At 38.5% G+C, this 20,003-nt stretch overlaps 1 protein-coding gene across 1 annotated transcript in view; it reads right to left on the bottom strand.

Annotated features, from left to right (window-relative positions):
- Positions 1 to 20,003, bottom strand: part of MTHFD1L (methylenetetrahydrofolate dehydrogenase (NADP+ dependent) 1 like) — a 140,368-nt gene that overhangs the window by 53,026 nt on the left and 67,339 nt on the right. Inside the window, exons 21-24 of the mRNA XM_048936153.1 lie at positions 9,218 to 9,357; positions 7,525 to 7,566; positions 6,510 to 6,610; positions 5,929 to 6,106 (exon numbers count right to left, since the gene is read on the bottom strand). Of these exons, the coding sequence (XP_048792110.1) occupies positions 5,929 to 6,106; positions 6,510 to 6,610; positions 7,525 to 7,566; positions 9,218 to 9,357 (461 nt within the window). The remainder of the gene's footprint in view (positions 1 to 5,928; positions 6,107 to 6,509; positions 6,611 to 7,524; positions 7,567 to 9,217; positions 9,358 to 20,003) is intronic.

Genomic DNA, 20,003 nt, shown 5'->3' on the forward strand with positions numbered 1-20,003 from the left:
TATTGAAGCCCATTGGTGGTGCACAACTACTGCTGTCAGTTTCCTCTGCTTTGATGGTACATTTAAGTCCCCTGCAACTGATCCATCATCTCTAACAGCTGAAGCTACAACTGAAAGAAATGAGCCCACATCATTTTGCCACAGTGTGACAGAGACAGACAAAACCACAGCGCTGAAATGATCAAGATTTGCCTCTTATTGCTATGCTCCCAGAAGGGGAAGAGAAATATGAGTGCTGAAGCTGCTAACTGCTTCAGTTCCTCTCCCAGAAGTGCTACTAAGCCTCATGCCTCACATACGGACCCAAGATGACAGAGATCTCCTTTGTTCAGTAGACTGGCCAGGCCATTCACTGCGCTCAGCCAAAATATTTGTGTTATCAACTTCCAGAGATTAATCTTGTAATATTTTTATCTGATGATATAGAGGTTACTTCTAAAGTAACGTCTCCTATTTATTTCCATAGGAATTACAACAAAGAGCACAATGATAGTGTTTGATGGGCCAAATTCTCAGGTAGAAAACACTATTTTTCAACATAGTCACCACCATTAGCTGTGCATTTTCACCAGCCATGGACAAGAGCCTACATGCTGCTCTTGTAAACTTCTGCATGAGTTGAGGTGACCCACTTCTGCTGCTGGTATTGCTGGAACGCACCACCCACTCTCAAAGTGCTCACAACCACTTCTTGGTCACCATCAAAGTTCAGCAAGTGTTGATGAATGTCAGAGAGTGCCATTTTCTTCCACAAGGAGGAATTCAGTTCCATACCTTCATGTGCACTTCCATGTTAGATGCTATTTATCAGACTGCCTCTGTGCTCACAGAAACAACAAACAATGGAATACTGGGAGAAGGTTCAACAACTACTGCCATACCACCATCATCTGCCTCATGGGCCAACATATTAAAATGGGAGGCATTACTTTTGGAGCAGCATTTGTATTAACTAAAGGCAGAGCACTGGCAAAAATAGATGCCACTTCAGAATGGATGTCATCAACTTGGAAGACTGGAACAAGCCCTTCTCCTTACTCTCTTTTGTGACCTTTATGATTTTTATTTAGTTTTCAATGCAGCATACATGCAGTGACTTGAGGCTCTGCCATTTGCCATGTCAGTCTTTTAAAGGTACAATGCCAACCCCTGACTATCCAGGTTTACTGATCCTGTCTTCATTTTCCCCTGATTGAGAAGGCCTCTCTGCAGTTTTTGAGAGTTCAACACAGAGAAAACAAAAGAGGCCCCAGGCATTCCCTTTCCAAAAGCATGGAAGTTTCAACGCACTGCATAGTGAAAGAAGGCAGGTTCCTCAACTGTCATGGATGAACAAGGAATATAACTCAGAATATAGCCCTCCCTACTCTGCTCTCACCTCCCTTCCCCAAAAAAACACTGCAACCAGAGAAATTTGGGAATAGGATGCATATGTTTCCATCCTCTTCTATCCTCGCCTTAGTTATCTAAACTTATTTCTAACAGGTCAGACAACTATATTTTGAGTAATAGCATTCTGCTGCAACTTAAAGATCCATACTTCAAGAAAAGTGAACCCAGAAAGGAAGTCAACAGTGATAAGAGAGTTGATTATTTGATATTTTCCATATGTAATATGAATATATGTATATGTTTTTTAAAAGCACAGATCACTTCATAGAGAATTCAAGAGGCCTTTAAAAGAAACCCATCCTCCAAACGTTAAAGAAAAATGTTCAGTAAGAAACCAATTTGACAATAAAATAAGAAGGAACAGTTTTCATTAGGGGAAACATCCATACTAAATTCACACATTGCTACAGTGCTTATTAAACCACTGCTAATAATCATATAAAATGTTATAAATTCAGAAGCCTATCAAACAAAACATCTCATCCTTGCTCCAGAACAACCCTCCCGCTGCAGTGAGTCCTAATACTGCAAGGATTACATGGCACATTGTATCTGCTTATGCCGTTTTCTTACACTTGTCAAGTGACAACAGAGTTGGACTTACTTGTCAGATATTGCTTCTTGCATTTGATACTGCCCTCAGAATATGCTTGAAGCTTCTTATGTTCTCAATTCAACTCCTGACAAATATTTGTTCATCCATTACTAAGTCTCAAATGAACCCTTGCTAAAATCCAAAATATTTTAAAACAGTAAAGACATCAGCTAGTTGGGTAAAAACAAAAGCTTGCCTACTTAGAGAAATAAAGAAAATGTGATAAGTAATCTAAAAGGGGGACTGCACATCACTGTATCATGTAGAGACATTGGCCCTAGGCACACTCCCATTACTCAGCAACAACCAAAACATCAGTGTGCTATTAATCCTGTCTTGGCTTAAACCAAGACATTGACTGAGATGCTTTAAGAAAGCTTTGAGAAATATAACCACACTACACAGTTCACTGATAAGGATAGCATGCTATGATGCTCAACAGGACTACTTAGTTGAGTCTTGAGTCCGGAGTCAATACAACTGTGTTGTGTCCAGTGTCCAAAACTGCTTATTCAGCACATGCCTGGGTATTGCTGGAGAACATGGTGTGAATGTATGAGCAAATCTTTTTTTTTTTTTTTTTTTTACAGATTTGACAGATACAGGAAAGATGCTCTTCTCATGCGATATATACTTGTAAACACCTTTCAGACTTTATTTTCCAATAGATTTGGAAATTACATAAAACACCACAAATAGATACATGTCATTTCGGAGAAAAGCCAAAGAGATCTCAGATGACCTGGACTACTCTGTAATTAGAAGCCAGACTGACTACCAGTAATACAGCTTGCTGCAGACATTGATCTGACTAGTAAAAACAATTTTACATATAGGGGAGTTAGAGTTTTGTTTCTAAATTATCCAGGGTAATGCCTTCTTCAAAACACTGAATGAATCTATCACAGTGTCTATCTTTTTCAAAAGTGGTTTGTGCTGCTGGGATTTGCTCTAATTATAGCTAAAGGACTTAATAGAGACATGGATTAAAGGGAAGACTAGAGTAATCTTGTAAAGACAGACAGAGATATGAATGAAGCAGTAGTGGTCTTATGCAGAATATTTCCCTCTTCAACATTCCACAAGGGAAAGAAGAAAACTGCAAACCTCATTAAACTGGAGGCAACCAGGTCCTGAAAGTATTCCAGTAACTGGATAAATGCAGAAATTGCTGAAAAGGGCCAGAATTATCTGCTTGCACTTACACACCCTTTAAGGCACAGTGGTGAGGGAATATATGTCTGAACCCATCTTACAACCTCTTCTGCTTCTTCACTTTCCTGTCATAGGTTACCCTCTGAACAGTAGAATTCAGTCTTCAAAATTGCAACATCAAAAACCCTTATTATACCCATAATTAAAACCTGGGCAGGCTGACTTGGAAGAGACAGTTTCTTTCATGTTTCTGGAAGCACAGTGTGCAAAAGATCTACCTTACCTCAAAACAGATAGCACTGCTATTTCATTCTCCTGCCTCCAATTGCTTCAGTTCCTTATCCTTTGCCCAGTAAGAATGAAACAGAAGCCTGAACTTTACCTTTTACTGTTTCTGTTGGCCTGAATTTAGACTTTCACAGTATTTTAAGATTTTTATATGTTTTTATAAAATCTCTTCAACATATTTTTGAGGCTTATAATATGCGTGTTCAGTTATGTGATTTCAAAGTGATGTAAAGATGTGATTCATTCCCTCTGTTCTACAATCACACTACTTATGCAGCCCAGCACAAGAAGATGTGCCTGGAAAGGACATTAAAATAGAAATTAATCTCATTTTGTTCCTTCACAGATGCAGTGACCAGCCGTGCTAATCATTTCTACTCACTCATATCACAAGATTCTTACCTATATAGAATATAGGAGCTTAAATATTTTCATCAAATGCTAACATACTATCTCTGTAACACAAGTGTCCTGTGGGAAAAGTATAACATGTATTTCTGAATTAAACTTCAAATATATATATAAATATATATATTTATTATATATATATATATTATTATTCAAAGATCATAAAATGATATGCTTAGTTTCCAGTGCATCTCATTGGGGACAAACTCAGAAAGACAGAAACATTGTACAATTTGGCTGTAAAAAGGTTCCATGGGCAATAGGCCCTGAATAGATTCCATAGCCATTAAAATCCCAAGTTACTGCCATTGATTCCATGAAAGCAGTTTATAACACTAATAAGAGTTGGCTAGATTGACGTTTGTGAAAACAGTAGGAGAGATGAAGAGAAGAAATAAAACGGGTGCAACAGTTACGTTGTTACAACAGTTACAAATATGTATCAAGAAGGAGACAAACTGAAAAGCAGGGCGTATCTACCTCTGGCTGAACTTTTTTACTAGCAAGTAGAATCAAAATAGAAACTTTCAGCCACTTAAAAAGAAAGAAGCAGAGGTTCTACTGTTAAAACATAACCCTCAATTTTCCTAAAGAAAATAAGTAGCATTGACAACTGGGGCATAGGATCTGAAATTTGATAAGAGCTTCCTTGGTGCTAGAGAAATCTATTTTGCTACCCAATTTTGAAACAACCCTTATCTGCATAGCTAGGAAGGACTAAAATTGGTTGTGCAACTTTCTAGGCAGTACGTCCCTATACACTTTCTGCCTGCATTGTGGTAATACATCCAGAGCAGAGCTACTGGGGATTCAGGCAGTCCTCCCTTGCAAGCTGCTCTTCCTGACAGGCTCACCTTGTTGTGATGTTACTTTACAGAGGACTGCAATAATGAAGACTCCCAGGCATGGATGGAGCATCATCTCCATCAGACACAAAACCGAAACCTCGACCATGCTATGTTTTGTTAGGTTATCTAACAGCTATGCATGTTAAACACAAAGCCCAGGCAAGGATCAGAGGAATAATCAATGACAGGTGGAAACCCTAGTGATATAATTAGTGAGAAAACCTAATCAGTGAAAATTAGAGCACCGTGAATCAATCGTTTCCTAAGACCAAAGGGTAGGATATGCCACCATGGTCCCTGCTGAGAAACCAACACAGATGAGGTCAATGGGAAGATGTTTTTCCTCTGAAAACTTCACAAAATAAAGGGGAGACAGAAGTACAGGACTCATTATGGAACGCAGCAAGAGTAGCACTTTGGGACCAAATAAAATTTAAAAAAAAATTAATAAATGTGGGGTTTTTGAAGGGGAGAGCAGGAGCAAAGCTGTGTGTGCCAGCAGCTGGCTGAGCTGCGAGTTCCAGAGGCTCCTGGGTGCTGGTGACAGCAGTGGGAGCAGGGTAGAGGTCAAGGCTACTGCTAGATAGGCGGAGGGCCCAGTGCCAACAGCAAGAGTGACCCATGTGTTGTATTGCAACACATTATTTATTTATTTATTTATTCAACATTGTTGACTGTATTGCACCAGTAGGCTCTAGTCCTGACCAGCAGAAGGGGAGCAGCATGATCAAGTCACTCAGGCTGTTCACCTGAGTGCTGTGTGCATGCAGCTGGGTGCTGGTGAAGACAGTGCTTCTGTGTTAGCCTCTGTGCCTGGACAAATGTGTAGCGCATACATGCTCTAGCATCTCTTACAGGGTATGAATTGCTTCAGAGAATCAGAAATCACTGCACTACCCATGATTGTGAGACAGTAAATATAATTACAGGTGATTGTCAAGAAAATCATCATACAAGGTCTTTGTGAAGTCTCCCACAATAGCTGTGGAAGTTCTACCTACAGATATATTTTTATGCTAAATATAAGCTTACAAAATATGATTTAATGCCCTAAGTAATGAGCACTACAAATATTCTACTCTATTGATCAGACAAGCAGCAGATTGCTCATTCTCTCCTGTCATTGTGATTTTAAGCCATGCCAAGCTGCTTTCCAAGCATGCTAGATAGCTTTGTTGCAATGTTCTTGTTTTAAATCCAATATCAATGCAGCATGCATTCATTAAAATAAAATAAACTTACCTCCAAGCTGTAGAGATATTTGAAACTGCTTTTCTGATTGGCTGCCTTTTCCACAGCTTGAGCTAATTCTACTGCTCCTCTACCACCATCCGACCAGTGATTGCAGGGTACAGCATCAAATGCTCCAGACTGCTTTGCAGTCTTACACACAAGATCAACTTCAGCAGGCGAGTCAGTTCTGCCAACCAAACAGTTCTGTTTTGTTTAATTACTTCTATTTTATGATCTTACACACTTAGCCTTACTCTGTATCAGCAGTTGTACAGCAAATTTTTAAATAAGTTTACATATACACAGCACGTTTATGTACAGCATATGAATTTACATTCCAAGAACACTTATTAAGATTGTTGTAACTGATTAACATGAACATTGATACCTCCATAACATTATATACCTTTTGTCATTTTAAACCTTAAGAACAATCTAAGGATTCAAAGGATATTAATGATGGAAATTAATAATAATTCTTCAACGGTTACTTTTCTTCGTGCCAAAGCTGCTTCATTCACAAATCAAGAAAAAAAGTGTGAAATTTGATCTGTGGATTTACTGATGAGAGTAATGAAAAAATAACTTACTTGAAGACATTTAGAGCAACCACAACGGGAACCCCAAAGAGCTGAGCAATCTGGATCTGTTTCTGAAGATTACAGCAGCCATCAGCTACCAGCTGGAGGTTCTATGCAATTAAATACAAAGTAATAGAAATGGTCAGATACATCAAGCCAGCTCCAGCCAAAGAATTTTCCATAAATTAAACTTAACATAAACAGTGCTGATCATGACAGTTGTGGGCAAGTAAAATGCTTCCAGACAAAAGCATTTTGGTACTTATTAATTCTTATTTAAATTAATAAGTATCAGACATAATTAAGTGTCTACACAGCATTCAAAATTTGTACATGATTGCATTGCTTTTTTCTGGGACATGAGAAGACAGTGCAGCTGATGGCAGGCTGTCAGTTGATACAAATTATACCAAAAAATGGTCTGTGGGCAGGTTCACATAGGCCTGTTCCACTTCCCTTTCTAGTCTGACCAAAAGCTTCCCTAGAGATTCCCAGAAATACCATGGACACAGATGTGCCAAAACTGGTCACAAGGGTGTGGATGTTAAAACACCAGAGGACAACAAAGAGACAAAGAAAACAAACCTGAAGAATCCACTCTTGTTTGAAGAGTGATTGCCAAGGTCATATTCAACCCGCTGTTTAACGAAAGAGCTAAGCTGCCATGAATTTCAGAGAGTGTCTTTGATCCCTGCCCCACTTGGCCCTTACACTGCCATGAATGCCAGAACTGCTTGAGGCTACCTGATGGACTAGAATGAAGAGCTGGTCAGTCTGAAAACTTAATGGTCATGGAAAATTTACTGAAAAGTTATATTTCATCTGGTTCAGTTCCTCAGTACAATCTAACATGCAGTCACACACACAGCACACACAAGAAGGATAACACCAAGTGTCTGGGGAAAGTTTAAAAGGCTTTAATTGTTGGCAATGCTCATTAAAAGTATTTACTGAGTGTTAGTATTACAGCATGTTATAGTCAAACCAGAGGCTTCTCCAAAAGCTTTATAAAATTTCCCCTTACCTCTTCTGTGTATTCCTTTTTCAGAGGGGCACCAGCAGATACCTGCAATGGTAATTGAAGTCATCATAGATTTAACAAAATATATCATAACTCTAAACAGTAGGAAGTGCACTTTTGCTTATTTTCTATACCACCTGAAAGTATAAGCATTGCACAAATGTCACAGTTTGATTGGAGCCTCTATTTTATTAAAAGTTACACTGATACAAGGAGAGTAGCAAAACCTCCCATTGCATCTAAAACAGCAAAACTCAGCAACTAGTTGTAGAAGATTTATTGGACAACGTAACGCCAAGGAGGGTTGAAACTAGGTGATCATTGTGGTCCTTTTCAACCCAGGCCATTCTATGACTCTATGACTCTATAACCCTGTTCTACATGCTTAATAATGCACGAGCAATGCAAAGACAATGGAAAACAACTTCCAACAGCTGGCTAAAGGAATATCTAACACAGACAGTCTGAAAAGGAACATCTTACATCTTCTCTGGGGGTGATGAAATTATTGACAATAGCAAGAAATTGCATGTAAGTAATTTTCTTTGCTAAGAAGCAAGAAGGTATACAGATATAGAGTACAGATTGGACTTGGTCACTTTTGCCCCAGGCATTGGTCTTGATCCATTTTACAGTTATGCTACAGTTAAAGTATCCATCACTCTGGGTGCCGCTATGATGTATTACATAACTGAAATCTCTACTCAAAAATAGAGATCACTAAAAAGTCATTCAAGTATTTGCTAGACTGAGTGATAAAGCACAAGAAATGTTCTTTCATGTATAAAAACAAATTATTTTAATATTTATTTTAAAATAAACAAAATTTGCATTAGAAGTGGTCTAAAATAATAGAAAGTTATAAAATTATGCCAACTTTAAAGACTGAAAAAGGGAAATCTCTGTTCTATGAGAGGATTTGCTATAAAAACGACCACACAGTCCACAGTTTTGGGGCTGTGAAAGAAGTTCTAGAATTTTTACTCAGATTGTTTTCCTAGCAGCATGATTCTCTTCCACGCTGCAGAACAGTATTTTTAGGAGTTTACTGTCTGTCTGTTTGGCTAGCAGAGCTCATCTTAATTACATGACCTTGGAGTAATTCTAGATCAGTAATCTATACAAGTGTCACCTTGGCTTGAAGAGCAAAAATTGATACATTGCTGACTTTGGGTACACTGGGGAAACACTTGCACACTTGCTTCAGTTGCTTTAGCATCCCCTGAGCAGACTAAAAGGACAGAATGGGTTCCCGTGATTGCAGCGAAAGAAATCTCAAAACCTTCATTAACATTCCCTACTTCCATTCACGCACTACAGCGTGAACTCTCTTCTTGTTCCTCCTTATCTGCCAACCTTTCATCTTGTGACTACCTCAGTGCACCTAGAAACACTATTTCAATGTGCAGGGAAAAGAAAAAGTATACATTTTTTAGTTTTTTTTCCCCTCCATACAACCACACTTCCCTCTCTTAAAACATGTAGTACTTCTTCAGAACTTTCATTCCTCCTCTTTCATTTATGCCTTTCCACTCCTGCAGTGCCTTTGTAGACAACAACTATGCAGTGAGCTAAACTGAAGACTATATCTAATTAGTGCTCTGCAAACTATCCCTATTATTTCTTAAATGAAGATATTTCACATATTTCAAACTTTACCAATGATTTTGTCTTCAAAGAAAGGTGACAAACTTACACTTGGCCCACCTCCATGCATCTTCAAAGCCCTCACTGTAGCAACAAGTACAACCACACTGGGAACCAAGCCAGAGGCTCTGCATTTGATGTTGAAGAATTTCTCCATCCCAATGTCAGCACCAAAGCCAGCTTCAGTTACTGTTAAACATTAAAAACAAAACAAAACCACACATAAAACATGCTTTTGGTTAACCGTGGGGGGATACTTCTACTTTACCATACAGCGCTTTAAAATATACACCAGTATTCATTTTTCGATAAACTTTCAAATAGAGGTCTATTTATATTACTGAATCTGATTAAAAAACTATTCCCAACTCAGAAATAAATTCTATTATTCTTGATATGTACAATATGCCACGAAAAGTAGTCACATAGGGGGGAGAAATACAAGCAATCAGTTCAGTTTACATCAAAGTCTTTTACAGATATCTAGCTCACCAAAATGGCTATTTCTGTATAATTAAATTTATTTAAAATGTTTGAAAATTCATATATTTGACTTCCTTACATTATTTCTTCTCCTTTGATTTCACTGAATATATGTTTCCACTACAACAAACTGATCTAAATTCCACTGGATTTGCTGAACTTCTGGTCATCTCTTTCTTTTGTGGAATGGATGTTTAATTATAAACACTAACCAGCATCTACAGTCATGTATCAGTCTTTTTTCTCTATTATTAAAAAGTGAATTCTCTAAGAGGACCTTGCACTAATGAGCTGCCAGACATTAATTTAGTGTGACACGAGAAAAAATCTGTGCAGAATTAGGATATGCCAAACAAAGTATTTTTAGTAGAAACAGAGATAAAATAGAAGATAATCTGTATTAAATGACAATCTCTTTAGAGCTAATTTGCTCTAGTTTGTCAAATATCAATTACTTCAATTGCCTCTTTTGAGATCCCCAAAAGTTGTTCTTATTAGGCAAACATAAGCATACAGCAATTCAGAAATTCAAGGAATTAGGCTGAAAATTTTCCACTTGTAACTATTTCCCTCTAGGAAATTTCCCTCTAGGACACTGAGGACATGGGATTAAAGCATGCTTCTGGAACGTGTGAAGGGGCTTTCAAATAGACAGGCCAGAGTGGTTAAATATATGCTCCAGAGGCTCCTGGACCTGACTCCAAGCAGGGCAAATAATGTGTCCTCATAAACCCAAACCCTCATCAGCATGCAAAACTCAGAGAACTCCTCTTCAGCCTTTCCCCCTTGCCAGCAGCTTTGAAAGGAATTGCAAGCAACTGCCTGATCTCTTTAGGGCTGGAAGCTTTTGGCAGGGCCAAGGAAGATGCTTCCAGACCAGCACTGCTGCTGTGGAAGAAGGTCCCTCTGTTGGCAGCTGACAGGCTTTTCAAAGCTCAAGCTTTAGTGCATTTGTCTTCATGACACCAGCCCCTTCCAGCCCTTTGCTTGTCACAGGCTGAAACAAGGGCCTGCAAGGCTCTGCTCCGATGGAGGAAACCATTGGGGCTGGGGAAGGAAGCAAGAGTCAAAAAAAAAGGACAGTGGGCATGGGGAGAGCAGAAATTTCTTGAGACACAGCAATTACATCCCCCAACAACACTGTAATAAATGTGTTATCTTTTTTTTTTTTCTGAATAGCCCTGAAAAAATAGACACACCAAACACAGAAGCAACAACAACAATAAAAGTAGTTACACAAACACAATGATTCACAACAGCAAAGCTAATGTCAGGAGTGATCACATGTCTGCTTTCCAGTAACCTCCATTCTTCTCCTCCATTCTCTTACAATGCACAAGGTGATTAATGAGAGCTCTGTCAGGAATATATAAGCACAATCCATCTTTAATATAAACAACAGATAAACTACCAAGTACTTGAGAGGGTGGGAAAATAATTTGTCTCTTACAGATGTTGCCAGCATATACACGCAGCAGTCTCCTAACATTTTCAAGCAAAGTTTCCAGGGACTTAATCCATGACAACCTTTTACAAGTGCCAATTTTCCTTAGACTTGGGATTCCCCTTTCTCTACCTTTCAGAAAGCAAAAAGCAGGGATAGCCAGAATGGCACGTGCAGCACTTCAGGGCTCCAACAAGGTGCAGACTCTATTCACACAGCCCCAAAAGCCTGGGCAAACACCAAGACAACTTATCTGCTTAGCTCTACATATATATATATCTTGATGCTCTGTGATGCTTTCCTTTGATATGGAGGGCAAAATGCAGACTTGCCTAAACTTGATGTATACAAACAACCCAGCACTGGAAAAATGAACACAACATAGGTGTTCAGCAAAGTGACCAGAATGACCACTGTGAACACAATTTCTCAATTTGGAGAGAAAACTCAGTGCTTTCTCAAATGCGAGGAAGGAAACAGGATGCAGTATAAAAGCTGCCTGGATTAAAGCTACTAAGTCCATTTTATTTCCTCAGAGGAATAGGGAAAAGACAAAGTAATATGCCAAGCTATTATATTTTAAAATCTTTGTGCTGAAACACTTAATACAACTACTTTCATACTGTTTCCTGCTTTCAAATTAAAGCAACAATGAAAAACAAACACAGATCATCAAGTGGAAGCATCAAGCTGATCTATATCCAGGGTTTGCGAGATAAAACAGCTAATGATTTTAAATGAAAGAAGAGGCGTGCAAAGTAATACATGGGTTCTTTTGTTCATGTTATAATTTCTTGTATATGATTTTTGAAGAGGAGGTAATTACAGTTTTTATGTGTTCTGATGAAGATTCTGGGAACAAACATCTATCAAAGCAGAAGCAAAAATTTGATAAAATATACCTCACCTAAAGGAAAGTTTATGATGCAACTCCTACTGCATGTCTGAACAGGGTTGTTTTTTTTGCTATTGTTTTTAATTATTTTATAATTGCCTTTAAGAACGATAGTCTCTTCTATGTACTTCTCAAAGTACATCAGACAACTAAGAGCGCAGTTATCTCACCAATTGCAGTGGTTGAATTCTGGGTGTGAAGCTCCCACATCATGCCATGCAACACACCCCAGCCACCCAGCATCAGCATCCCATTGCCCTGTCCCCTGAGGTCCCTCTAAAGCTCTGCTGCCCAGATTGCTGTCTTGCAGGAGGCTTGTTGTAACAGAGACGAGGATGCTGGCATGACATGAATTGCTTGCTTTGATTTCTTCTTGACAAGCACAGTAATTGTGATGAAAGTAAAGGGGTAAAAGATTCACCTCCAGCAAGCCCAGAGGAAAAACATAGGTAATTGCAGTTCAGTCTTTGCCTGAGACAGCAATCCTAATGCAACATAGCCAACGAAGCTCAGGGCTGCTATGTTCCCAGGTCTTGCCTTCTGTTGCAAATCTCCCCCTTGCACGAAGTCTGGGCAATGATTTAGACAGTACTAAAAGATTAATTTCTGGGCATAACTTTCAGCCTTTACAGCTCTCTGGATTGTCTCTCTACATGGTCACATAGAGTGCATAAGTATCACAGTGAACGTCAGAATGAAAAAAATTAACATTACATGTATTGGAAGCACACTACCATGAGGTTACTTTACATCATGGCCCATAGGTGAAATTTAGCAATTAATACACACACCTACACATCCTCAGAAACAAATTCAATTAGAATTAAATATCGGAAATAAATTCAATCAAAACATTCCAGTAAGTTCAAGTAATTTCTTCTGGTAGAAGATGCATATGAGGGCAACCAAAAGCTGAGCTCATTCTCACACATCAGAGTAACTCATGGGATCTTGTTTCAAAATAACAGTATGCAAAACACAACAACAGCTACAGAGCTTTCTACAGAACACTTTCACAACATCTACTTGACCCAATTCAACTACCAAAATAACCAATAGACCACAGCTTTCCTTCACAATAAGAATCCAAAACATGCAAATTAGGTATGAAAGCAAAAGTAAAAGCTAACAAATGTGGAACTGGGCAAAAGAGGTGATGAAGTCTGCCGGGCAGCACAAAATCCTCAGAGCAAGGATTTCCTCTCTGCGCAATTTATACTGTTGGCTGAAGTCTCTAATTCTACTTTAGAGTTCAGGCAAATGAACAGATCACTCTGATGGTTTTGTTTCTTGTTTGCAATTACCAGAACCTCTTGATAGAATTACCACCATGCTGAACACATCTGGGAATACTTTATCACCTATGCACAACAACAGCTTAAATACTCAGTGTCATGGCTTAAGCAGCTAATTAGATTTCACAGCCATGCCTAATAAAATACGTAATTTTTTCTCCACCAAAAATACATATATTGTGCTATATCTACACAAAGCAGTCCTATAGTAGCTTCACTTTTACCCTCTTCTTAAAACCCTTAGAGAAAGTGATTTCGGAATTTTTATTTTTCCCCTTTTTAAGGTTATTTCCTTGACAATCAAATTTCATGTAAACTGAGACCAACTTCTAGTGAAAGCAACTTCTCCCTAGTCAGCACTTTCTATCAACAAATCAATGTCAGAACAAAACACTTGTACTGTAAAGGGCTAAGTCAGATGCATACACATGAGGTGAAGCTTTAGGACAAGAACTGTGAGTCTGAATTCCTGAACAATGTAAAAGGAAATGGAAACTCTGAGCTCCCATATGTAAACATATCTGTTCTGGTGCAGCTGTCTGCTGGTACTCAGGAAAAGAAGAGTTCAAAGTCACAGAAGCACGTGAACTGTGAACCTGGAGCTTGAGGCATGCTCACTGTACTGTACCGATATGGTCTTGTTTAAGTGAAAAATGCCAAGGTGCACAACTGCCAAAATAAACTAGGACGATCTGTGACATCTAACAGGATATCATATCTTTGTTAGTATAGGTAGGGATGTCTATCCATTCTGACTGGCAATTTTTTCTGATGTGAAGAGAAATTGTTATGACTGATTTTGGAATGGAATAGATATTTTTCCCTTTCTTACACCCTGCTCCTGGTTTTCCTGTTGACTTTTCTTCTGATGCTTTCTCAGCTAGCATACAACACTGACACTTCACCACTGGACACAAAGTCCAACAGCAGAAAACTGCACATGCCTATATTAAGGTTGAGCATTTTTCAGGAAGAAAACAGCTTCAATTAACGCTGATAGTTATATGCTGTAGTTTTGCCCATTGTCTCAACGAAGCCTACGAGAAAATGGAATAGACTGAATCAGCAGATATAGCAGCTTTGGCATCCCATGTTAAAAGCATCACAGTTTGACAGCTACATGCAGGAAGCCCTGAGCAAAATGAATTTTGTTCTCTGAAAGCAGATGAAATGTCAGTGAGCTTGTGTTCAATATTAGATTACCATTCACTCAAGACTCTGTGTGGATGTTTCTACAATGGCATATAGACAGCAACCCGGTGCAGAAACAGCCCTTGAAAGAGTTACTAGAAACGTCTGCCTCCTGTCCTGACACTTACCTGCAAGCTGCAGTTCTCAGGCTCTGACAGAGAGAATTCTGCTGATTAAAATTTCTCTGGAGTAAAAAAAATCTGTAAAGTTTTCAACTGCTCCATAAAACCAAAATATGTCAGCTGAAAACACAGATTTACATTCAAGTACTCCACAACCCTTCAACATGATGCCAGCAGTTTGACTTGTGCTGTCATCCTCCAAAGGACACTTTTCCCAATGGGCAGGAACACTCTGTCACATTTCTAAGAGCAAACACCACGCAGGGTGCTTGGCTCCAGGATTACTCTTCAGCTAATTGTTCATTCCCTTGGGACCCTCTAACATGATATTTTGACCTTCTACTCAGAAACATTTCTTTTTCCAAAAAATGTTGAATCTTAATATTTAAATGCAGTATTAAATGAGGAGCTAAAAGCTATAGCACAACCTCTTGTGGTTAGTCATTTTAAGAACCAATTGCTGTCAGCAGTTAGTGTTTTCCAAAAGCATCCCATGATTAGACAAATGAATACATATAATAACTTGTGCAGATTATTCCCAGGCTACAGAAAACTAGCAGAAAGTTCACTTTATTTTCTGCAAGCCAGATTGCCAGAGGCAATCTGTGAATTTTGATTCTCTCACAATTAAGGATACAATTCCTATTTGTGGGTTTTACAGGTCTGCTTTTATACATATGCTGCATATGCTGGATTTAAAATTCAGGGGGCAAAAAATCAAAACTGGAAAACACAGGAGCTGAGAGGAGTGGCACCGTGTGATATAAAGTATGCTCTGCACATCTTCCCAGCTCTGCATGCTTCCTCCCTCTCTTGAAAATACACAGAAGTGCAACAGATAACTTCTACCTACACCAAACCAATTTAGGGCATGGTCTGACACTGTGGCTGAACTGAATATGTACCCTGTCTTGCTGAAAAGGGGCATTTCTGCTCCCTCTCAACTATTCTGCCCTCCTCCCCTCCCCAAAGTCTGGACTTCTCACAGGTTACTGGCACACATCTAATGGGACGATAAACTGTTGGAATTTGCTAACCAGAAAACAAACAAACAGAAAAACACACAACAGTTTCTTTTCCCACTGGGTTAGATTTAAATCAGCTCATGTGAGGCCAGACAAGTGCCTGAATATGCTCAAACAAGCAGCAGAAGCCAGGAAAGGAAGGGAGGGAAAGCCCCACTTCAACAGTGCCAAACTGTTAATTTGTTGCTCGCCACCTTTGTGAAACCATGCTCTCATATTTTGAATGTAAAATTTGATGTCTTCTCACAGCTCACTAGTAATGAGCTCATTATTTAGATTTATTACTGGAGATTAAAAAGAAGTTGAAGATGTCTTATAACCACAAACAATTCAAATATAAATATAGAGAGCTGCATGTGGCTTCATGTTTCTCAAAGTGCCTCTGCTAAGTCTGGTGGGTTTCACACCTACTTTTTCTTAACTTCTGTGTCCTAGTCACACAAAGACTCATTGCTCATATGTTGTATTGGCTCCTACCTAGGTGCTATTGAATGCATACTGAGTATATTTACCAAATTTAAACAATTCCTCCTTTTCAGATCTTCATTTTTCATGGTCATGAATGTGACAATATGACCCAGACAAATTCAAACAAAAGAACTGTGATTTTCAGGTTGCAGCCTTTCGCCATTCATAACACGTTTCTTTTGAGGTAACAGAGTATCCTTTTGCTCATAAGATAGATGACCATGTTTCTAAAATGGAGCACAATTAATGACATAGGAATAAGGCAATTACATTATCTCATCCTTAAGAGATCATCATGGCCTTTGGCAAAGAATTATTAGCCTTCCGGTAATTACAAAATTAAAACCTCACCACTTTTTTTTTATTTGGAATTGCATTGAGTGATTAACAGCAGCACTGATGGATCTTCATTTAAGGCCATTCTTTAACAATTCCCAAGCTGTAAGAAGTGTATTAACTTATATCACCTGCAGTACTACGCAAAGTTTCATCACAACTGGACTGTTTCCCTGCATAACCTACCACAAGACTTTCATCTACTCTCCCTTTTAAAAGATGCATTTGGTTGAAATTGCAGCCCCAAATACATCTCTCATCATCTGCTCTCTGTTGAGGATTTTGGCTCCTCCCACTCCTCCAGGAAGAGCTATAGAAAATGCGCTTGGAACATGCCCTGCATTATAAGCATTAGGAAAACGCCCACTTCAAGAGGTGGGCAGAGAGCCTGAAGATCTCCATGGAAGCATTCTACCCATTTCAAAGGGCCACGGATTAATGCCTGTCCTAGCACTAACATCGCGCTGATTCATAAAGCAGGACAGAGGGGAAGAAAAAGAACTTATTCTCCAGATAGCACACTTCAGCATATGGCTTGGAAAATGATGTGTGTTTCTGTCGCTGTTCAGAAAACAATCAAGCTATGAGTGATGATCAAGGCAGCAAAGGCTGAATACATGTTTTTGCAGCTACTCAAGGAATCCTGTTGCAACTCAGAGACAAAATCCACTTAACTAACCACTGCTACACTTCCATGTGCCATGAGGCTGCAGTGGATGCCACACAACAAAGAGCACAGCCAGATCAGAATGATCAATGCTGCTGTCACTAGGTGCAATCACTCGAGGCATGCTAGGCATCAAGTCATCAATCATTTCAGTGTAAACCTTCCTTATAACACATGCAACTATTTGCCTTGGGCTGCCACTTTGTTACAGCTCCTCCAGTCCCCTAGATTCCTTACTAAAGCTCATGTTTTCCTCACTTTGCTCTTCTAAAATCCCAGGAATGACTGTTTCCTATGATAATGATTGTGTCCATGACTTGGGTGTTATCTTTTCAGCACACGCATCCAGTGAATCCTCCTCCTAGGAGAAGCAGCTAGTTCAGTGGGTTTTTTTATTCCACTTAACCTCTGCTAAAAGACAGAACTTCTTCCACTCATGACAGGCCTAGGAAAGGATACCTTCATCACTGTTCTTGCCAAAACTCCTGCACCATGGTTCAGAAATTCATGAGGAATGAAAAGATGACCCAGTGCAACATCCAATGCAAGGGATTTAAGTTACTGCAGAAAGCCATATGGAGAGCTTAGCAGGAGAAATCTTTGCTGGTGGAAATTCTACCAAGAGTGTAATATGTGTTTCAAGCACACCCACAATTTAAGATATCGGAATGATTTTCCAAAGAGATAAAGCACCACATTCATTTACTACTATTTAGGAGATGGGAAAAAATGTCTGGCATTGAGAAGACGCAACATAAGCCAGAAAGGAGCAGATGAGATTAAAAAAGCGAGTGATGTAAGCCCACTGTGCTGCAAAAATTTTGTGAAATATTCACGCTCATGATAAATGCAGCAGAAGCAATTCTAGAATCTATTGAAGCTTTTCAGATGTAAGCTTCTCTACATCTATTTGGTGGTAGGTATGGTTTTAATTTCCAAAATTTTTAAAACATATTGTACAAGACCAGCATTTGAATCTCTCCTCAAAGTATAAGATTGATGGATTGTGTCAAACATTAATAATCATTTGTTTTTCCTGGAATTTTTGGATGAAGGAAACAGACTCAGCTGGTTAAAATTGCCATGGAAAGTAATTGTGTCTGTTGAACCATATGTGTGTGTATGCATGCAATCTATCTTATAGAAGGAGTCACAGACTAAGGAGAATGACAGTACTAAGGTCACACACCAATAAATCCTGTGTGGAAGAGAATGTTCTTATATAGATTTCCCAACGGAAAACAAAAACAAAACAACAAAAAAACTCATACCAAACCATAATTCTACTAGTTTACAAGTCAAATCCTTTAAACTGCTCACAGCTAAGCCATTTGTTTAATGTCTAATGTGAATTTCCACACTTAACCACAATTCATGTAATCAAGGCAACAAAACTCCCACTGCGACCTACCCATTACCATTTTTGAAATATTTGTACATTACCAATGGATCCTTCTTTGGTGAACATTATAATTTATTAATACACATATTTTTTCAGTTCCTCTTCTTAATTGCCCATCATCTTGCCATCCCAGCTGCTCTTTTATACTCAGCCCTCCCCCATATTTTTGTGCAACCAAAGGGCCCCCAGTCCTATACTGAATTTCTAATTGGCTGCAGAAAAAGCTGAACTTGCAACCCTTTATTTATGAAGCTGTTATTCAGCCTCTTGGGAGCTCTGCTTGAGATGTAGTAGATAGATGCAGTATCCTCATGCATATAAAGCATCTGCTCCATCCCTAAAGCTTCATTCTCACTTAGAGGTTGCAGTTGGAGCTGGAGATACAATACAAGCATAAGTCTTATTACTGCAGGAAGCAAAGCTGAGAAGTTTGAGATTCTCAGCTTCAATAAAGCTGCCAGCACAGAACATAAGCATAAAGAGATTTACAGAAAGACCCAGCATATAAAGATAGGCTGCCCAAGTTTAAAAATAGTTGTAACCCTGCATTTTCTCTTCCCACATTTGAATCCAATCTATTCTCTCTATCAAATTATATTTGTTATACAGCATTTACATAAAACTGAAAAACTAAAATGTCCATAATGACAAGGTCAGAACAGCAAACTAATATACCATCTAGGATGTTTTATACAATCAGAGAACAGATGCTGAATGCTTTCAAATACTGTCAATATCTGACCTTCGAAAGCACTTTGGCTATTTATCAAATCAACACTCTTCCCATTAACAAATCGTACTAGCCATATATAGTCTAATATTATATGCAATCTAATTAAGTATTTAGAAATGGTTTAGAAATAAATTTCCTTGGAAGTGAATGTGTGATATTTTTAATTTTCTTTCTCTTAAGGCATAAGATCAGATGTGTAAGCAAGCCTGGTTTCTGTTTTCAAAGAGAAACACTGTTTTCAATTAAAATAATTTAGAAATTCTCAGCATAGAACAGCACATATAGTTACTTGAATACTAAAAATAAGATTATGAAGTAAGCATACTTTCTGAGAAATCACTGCATTTTTTTTCTATATTGCCTCTTATCATAGACTACCTCATAAAAATCACAAGGCAAAACAAAACACCTGCAAATAAAATTTGATGTGCATTTTTCTTCCAAGATCATCTGAAGAGATATCTGATTCCTTTCCTCAGACCATAATGTTACTTCATTTGGGCTGGTACAAAGGGTAGCACAGAACTAGAAGAAAAAACATTTCTGAGTTCTGCTCCAAAAGTTCTTTCTGAAATGCATATTAACTGAACACTTCGTGTGCGTACGCATATGGAAAAAAAAAAAAAAAAGCAATGTTAAATAGAAACATGCAGTAGATTATATTGAAACACTGCCAACTATAATTTCCATAATCAAAAATGGAAATGCACATCTATGTTCTTATCAAGTTTCACATTTGCACTGATTTTTCTGGAGCCTTGAAGGTTAAGTTCA

Source organism: Lagopus muta, chromosome 2 (genome assembly GCF_023343835.1).
Source record: "Lagopus muta isolate bLagMut1 chromosome 2, bLagMut1 primary, whole genome shotgun sequence".
Lineage (NCBI taxonomy): Eukaryota > Metazoa > Chordata > Aves > Galliformes > Phasianidae > Lagopus > Lagopus muta.